Below are 6,632 nucleotides of genomic sequence, written 5' to 3'. Positions count from 1 at the left end.
GCCACTTGTTTGTTGGGTGAATCGAACAAGATCTTTCACTTCTTGGAACCTGCTTTCTCTCCTGTAAAATAGACATGATGGTATGTCCCAGGGAGCTTGTAAAGATCAAACGAGTTCAGAGATAAAAAAAAGTATTCTGGTTCTCGGCTGGCCTGAGCTTTTTGTACCAGGGACTCTGAAATTTCAAAGCTTGAGGTAGATGAAAAGGAATCACATCAGAGGAGGCTAAGTGATGTCGCAATTTTGAGGGCTGCCTTCCTGGCCATGGGTGGTGAGACAGCAGTGAGGTGGCTGGAGTTATTGATGTATGTATGAAGGCCTGGTGGTCAATTAAGGTAGTTAGCACATATTCAGCGCTTATCTTATGCTGCAGCCAATTTAATTCCCACAACCCTAAAACACTACTATGTTTTCTTTTGTACAGAGGAAGTTACTGTGCACGAAGATGTAAATAATTTGCTAAGAGTCACATAGAAAATAAAATAAACAGTGAACCTTAGATTATAACTCATATCAACCTGAATTTAGAGCTTACTCTCTTAAACTATGTGCTGGTCTCCAGTTCAGAGAATTGAGGCAGGAGGAGGGTCAGCATTAGGATGGGTGAAAAAAGAATCAGTGAGAGACCGGCAACCACTTTATTTTCCCTTTCATCTATTTAGTTCATTTTATTTTTTTATTTTTTTTTTTGTCATATTGGATTTATTTATTTTGGAGGGACTGGTTATTTCAAAAAGACATTTATCAATTTTCAGTATCAAAACAGTTACACTATTGGGTTTTTTTCTCCCAATTGGTCCCCAAAGAGACCACACCAAAGGAGAGGACATTTTAAGCCAATTAAGCTGCAGGATGCACCCCTAACAGACCTCACTGAAACCTCATCAAAAAAGGGGGATTGGGTAGGGAAAGAAACTTTAAAAGATCAGCACACTGCTAGCCCACAGACTGTAGAGAGCTCTCACAGGCAGAGGGGTGACCAGTTTGCCTCAACCCCAAAGAAGCAAAGTTCCAAAATATAAAAATTTACAAGTTTTGTACATACGCTTTTCAAGATTTCTCCAGCACTAACCGATACAAAGCACAGTGAGATGGCACTTTTAGAGACAGCAGCTTCAGACCCAGAAAAGGGTGATGAGATGAGTTTCATATGGCTAAATCAGTGGCAAAACATAATTTTCTTTCCTTTCTTTCAAGGAGGCAGGAGAGCAAATAAGTTGTCACTTCAATATAAGGGGCACATGATCCATTCTGTGAGCAGTTGGGAACAGGGTAGAGCTGGAACAAGGATTTGGTCTCAGAGGTTTTACCATCTTAATTGTTTGGTCACTTCTGATGAAAAAAGAAAAAAAAAAAAAAAAGTTGTCCAAAGATACCGTAAAGCTGAAAACCTGAACAGCATTTTTTTTTTTTTGGCTAACTCCTTCTGGAATCATCTTTCTGCTTTGGCAGGTACTTTTTACAGGGCAATGAGGTTTCCCCAAATGAAGCCTTTCTCTGGGCTGCTAGGCTCTCAGTAAGGCAGGCCCAAACCTTTTCCCTTTCTCTCTGGAGAAGGCAATATGCATTAAGCTGAAATGTTACCTTCCAAAAGTGAGAAAGGGATTAGACTGCTGCTTCAGTTCTACGGAATTATCTGGAATGTTTTTTTACAAATGGGTGTAACATCAAGAACAAAAAAGGTAATTACAAAATGTGTACATCACAACATGCTTTTAAAGACACTTTGCATTGTGCTCACATTCCCTTAAACGTTGTTCCCAAAGGTGCTCAGCCTCTAGCCCAACTGGAATCTCTGGGGAGAGGCAGAGACTGTTTGGCGAAAAGGACACAGGAGTAGGGGGGTGGGAGAGGTGGCGAAAGGAGAAAGCAGCCTTCCAGTTAAAGATCAGCCCTCCGTTTAAAGGTCAGCTTCGGGCAGGCTGGCCCCAGTGGAGTCGGAGTCGGGGTGAGAGGGAGGAGCAGCGGCAGGGCGGGGCTGGGGTGCTCTACATTTTATTCAGGTCAAGCAGAGTCTGGTTCAGCATCCTTTGTGTACAGAGGTCCTCCTCTTTGGTGCATTTCAGTTTATCTTCCAAATCATCAATTGTCTTTTCCAGCTTGGCTACTGATTTCTCAGCAAACTCAGCACGAGTCTCTGCCTCCTTGAGTTTATCGGTAAGAATCTTTATCTCTTCCTCATATTTGTCTTCCTTTTGAGAGTACTTTTCTTCAGCAGCACTCAGACACTTCAGGTGCTGGTCCATCAGTCTGATTTGCTCACCCATCTTTCGGCAATGGGACTCTGCCAGCTCCGCTCGCTCCTCTGTGCGCTCCAAGTCTCCCTCAATAATCACCAACTTTGCGAGCCACCTCTTCATACTTCCTGTGTGCCTCTTCTGCAATGTGCTTAGCTTCTTTGAGTTGGATTTCCTGGAGTTCCATTTTTTCTTCATCTTTTAAGGCTTGGTTTTCAATAACCTTCATAACTCTCTCGCTCTCATCAGCAGCTTTCTCAGCTTCCTCCAGCTTTTGCAGCGCAGTGGCCAGGCGCTCTTGAGCTCGGTTCAGCTCCTCTTCAACCAGCTGGATCCTACGGTTTAAGGAGACCACTTCAGCCTCAGCCTGTTCTCGGGCCCATCTTTCTCCATCCACTTTCTGCTGGAGGCGCTTGGCCCTCTCCTCTGCATCATCGGCCTGCTGCTGCAGAACCTGGATCTTGCACTTCATTGCCTCGGTGACGGCGATCGCGGCCATGACAGTGGTCCCGGCCATGGTCCCCACCCAGCTCCTGCTTGCCTTCGGGTTCCTGCCTCCTCCGCTCGGCGCTCGGCGTTGCAGCCGCTTGGTTCCTGCAGGGTTGAACTTGTGGCCCACACTAGGCGAAGAGCATGCGCAGTCGAGGCTGACAGTAGGAAGCTTGGGATACTTAGGAATGGTGGGCTGCAGTTTATGGGGTCGCACAGAGTCCGACACGACTCTATTTAGTTCATTTTAAAACAATATTGAACTTGCAGAAAAGTTGTGCATACACTTTGTGGATATTTTTTCTTTTTCCTAAAATTACATACTTGTTGTTGAAATGTCCATCACCTGAAAACATCTTCATGTGCATTTCCTACAATAAGCACATTCTTTTCTATGAACACAGCACAATAATCTACATCAGAAAATTAACACTGAGCCAACAGTATCAATGAATCTGACTGAATCTACTAGTCCGGCTAGTAGATTCAAAGGTAGTCTTACAGGAGAGGGAACCAGCCTAAAATTCAGTTCTCATTAAGAAAGCTGAGTGCTGAAGAACTGAGGATTTTGTACTGTGGTGTTGAAGAAGACTCTTGATGGTCCCTTGCATGGAAATGAGATCAAAGCAGTCAATCCTAAAGGAAATCAGTTCTGAATATTCATTGGAAGGAGTGATGCTGAAGCTGAAACTCCAATACTCTGGCCACCTGATGTGAAGAACTGACTCATTGGAAAAGACCCTGATGCTGGGAAAGATCGAAGGCAGGAAGAGAAGGGGATGACAGAGGATGAGATGGATGGATAGCATCACTGACTCAATGGACATGCACTTGAGCAAGCTCTGGGAGTTGGTGAAGGACAGGGAAGCTTGGCGTGCTGCAGTCCATGGGTCATAAAGAGTCAGACACAGCTGAGCAACTGAACTGACTGACAGTCCTCTTATTCTCTTTATCCTAAATCCATTCTTCTGCTTTATCTTGCTCTTTGACAATCTTATTACTTTCAAAGATTTCAAGCCAGTTATTCTGGATAATGTCCTTCAATTTGAGTTTATCTGATAACTTCTTATGATTAGGTTCAGGCGATGCATCTATGGCAAGTGTGCATCAAAACTGAGGTTGCCTTCTCCTCATTACATTTCAGCACATGATGCCTAAGTTCTCTGTCCCATTGCTGGTTGATGTTCACTTAGATCACTGGGTATAGACAGTTGCTAGCAGCCTTTTCCATTAAAAAATGCTCAGTCTCCCCAATACAATTAATACATATCGTATGGAGAACTACTTTGAAACTATGTATATAACCCAATTTTCACATAACCTTCAATATGTCCATTCATTTGTATACAAGTCTAGATGTTATTCATATTTTATTCAGTGGGCTTTAATTGCTACTGTTATCACCTATTTTGATTCTCCAGTTTCCCCTTCAACAAGTCTCCTGTGTTCTTTTGAAATTACCATCACCATGAATACTTCTTATTTTTTGGTATGACCAGATATCCCTGGCTCATTTTTTATTATTTATTTTATTCTTATTTATTTTGGCTGCATCCGATCTTAGTTGCAGCATGGGGGAATCTTTGTCATAGTGCGTGGGCTTAGCTGCCTTGCACAATGTGGGATCTTGGTTTCCAACCAGGGATCAAACCCATGTCCTCTGCTTTGGAACAGAGATTCTTTACCACTGGACCACCAAGGAAGTCCCTCCTGGCTCATTTTGTGTGCCCATTTACGCCTGCCTAGACTCTGACAAGCTGCTCTGGACCACAGAGCAACCTTTGGCCTTCCACAGACACCTACCTTCCCCAGGATGATCTGAATTGTCAGGGAAGAGAAGAGAAGTAAAGAAGAACAGGAAGAAAAGGAGCATGCAGATTTGATAGAACTTGGAACTGGAAAAGAGAATTCTGGAGAACTGTTACAGCATGGAGTCAAAACAAGTATGGCATATAAAAGTCACTCTCTAACACATCAAATGCTTGTAAAGAGCAGATCGGCATAAGCATCAGGTCCTAAGACTAGAGAGGCAGTGTGGTCCCAGTTTGTGAAGGACTATGAGCTTCTATTAAGCACAGAATCTGTGTCTGCTTCACTGGATACACAATGCATATTTAATGGACGACTTTTTAATGGATCTTATGCATCTAAAATCACCATTGGGGAGGAGCCTGGAGAGAGAGAGAACCTGTGAATCCTAGAAACAGAACCTTTATTCATGAAAGAATTTCCTCAACTTGGATGCTGGTAAACTCTTACTAATTCTTCAAGTTTCTACCCACCTCTTGTGACCCTTTCCTAATTCCCAGGCATCTTTTATGTTAATCTGTCTTCTGGCAATGCTGTGCATATGTGTACCTTAACACTGAATCACTAACGTTAGGACTAATTGCTTTTGACAGGAAAAAGCAAACAACCATGACTTTAACAAAAGGAGAATGTTCTTCTCTCTCAGAATCTCACATAAAGGAGATGAGAGAGCTTGATGACCACCAGGATCTGCATCCTTATAATTTGCAGTTCTACAACTCTTAATGTATCACCTCACAAGCCAATGTGGCCTCTGGAGCACCAACCATCATATCTGCCATCCAAGAATCAGGAAGGAGGGAAAGACAAAGAAAAGTAGGCTATCCTTCTAACAGGAAAATTCTTGGAAATTGCCCACAAAACTATATTTATTGTTAATTTAAATAAAAGTTGTTACAAGTTCATACCTTATTACACAGAAGAGTAGTTAATGTAATTAATGTATTGGTTTCCACTAGTTTAAGTTCATATCAAGGATTGTTTCACTAAGAAAGAGAAGAGGAATAAATGTGAGAGAACAAATAACAGTCCAGGCTGAAAACATTGGCATATATGTTAGCAGCATATTTTATATGCCTATTGCTGTACCCAAGTTGGCATCATGTATTCATTTGTAAAGGCTTCCCTGAAAGCTCAGTTGGTAAAGAATCTGCCTGCAATGCAGGAGACCTCAATTCAATTCCTGGGTAGGGAAGATCAGCTGGAGAAGGGATAGACGACCCACTCGAGTATTCTTGGGCTTCCCTTGTGGCTCAGTTGGTAAAGAATCCACCTGCAATGCAGGAGACCTGTGTTTGATTCCTGGGTTGGGAAGAGACCCTGGAGAAGGGAAAGGCTACCCACTCCAGTATTCTGGCCTAGAGAATTGCATGGGCTGTATGGTCCATGGTGTTGCAAAGAGTCGGACACGACTGAGTGACTTTCACTTGCATTCGTTTGTATATTTATTCATGGGAAAAAATGTGTGTTCAGCATTAAGTATAACTTACAGTTTTTCTGCAGTTTGGTAGAGGAGGACAAATTTCAACGTATTAAACTAGATGTTATGTTATGAACTCCTTCCAGTTATGGATTCTCACAGGGTTCCCCTGCATTCCCAGCACCTTCTGCAGTCTCTAGCCCAAGATACACATGCAAAAATGATTGCTAATTAAATGAAGGAGAAGATTAAGAGCAACACAGAGTTTTCTAGAAAACAATATTTAAGAAGCTTCTATAACATATAACAGTCCAGTATCTGAGGGCAAATTCCTTAGGTTTAACTTCCATCTCTGTCACTTAATAAATGACCCTGGGGAAATTATTTAACTTAATTTAGAATGGGAATGATAATAACTATTACTCATAGTGTTTCAGGGGGATCAAACTAGATAATATATGACAGGTGTATAGAATAGTGTATGACACATGGTTAACCCTCGATAAATTCCATCTTTTTCCAGGATTTTTCTGCCTCTTCCTTATACTGCTTTCTTATGCCAGAATCACAGACTAACTCCATTGAGCCCAGTCTTAACGCTTCAGGACAGAGTACCAATAGCCACCTGTAAAGCACAGGTAAAATGTTTACAGCAGGGACAGAAATACCACCCTGTT

At 42.3% G+C, this 6,632-nt stretch overlaps 1 protein-coding gene across 1 annotated transcript; it reads right to left on the bottom strand.

Annotated features, from left to right (window-relative positions):
- Positions 1–696: 696 nt before the first annotated feature.
- LOC102274279 (tropomyosin alpha-3 chain) lies at positions 697–2,930 on the bottom strand. The gene is given in 2 exon segments (XM_070386847.1): positions 697–2,342; positions 2,344–2,930. Coding segments are annotated over 2 exon segments (765 nt in total). The 5' UTR covers positions 2,755–2,930; the 3' UTR covers positions 697–1,988.
- Positions 2,931–6,632: the final 3,702 nt, after the last annotated feature.

This window comes from Bos mutus, chromosome 18 (assembly GCF_027580195.1).
Source record: "Bos mutus isolate GX-2022 chromosome 18, NWIPB_WYAK_1.1, whole genome shotgun sequence".
Lineage (NCBI taxonomy): Eukaryota > Metazoa > Chordata > Mammalia > Artiodactyla > Bovidae > Bos > Bos mutus.
This window is presented reverse-complemented; position numbering and strand designations above follow the sequence as displayed.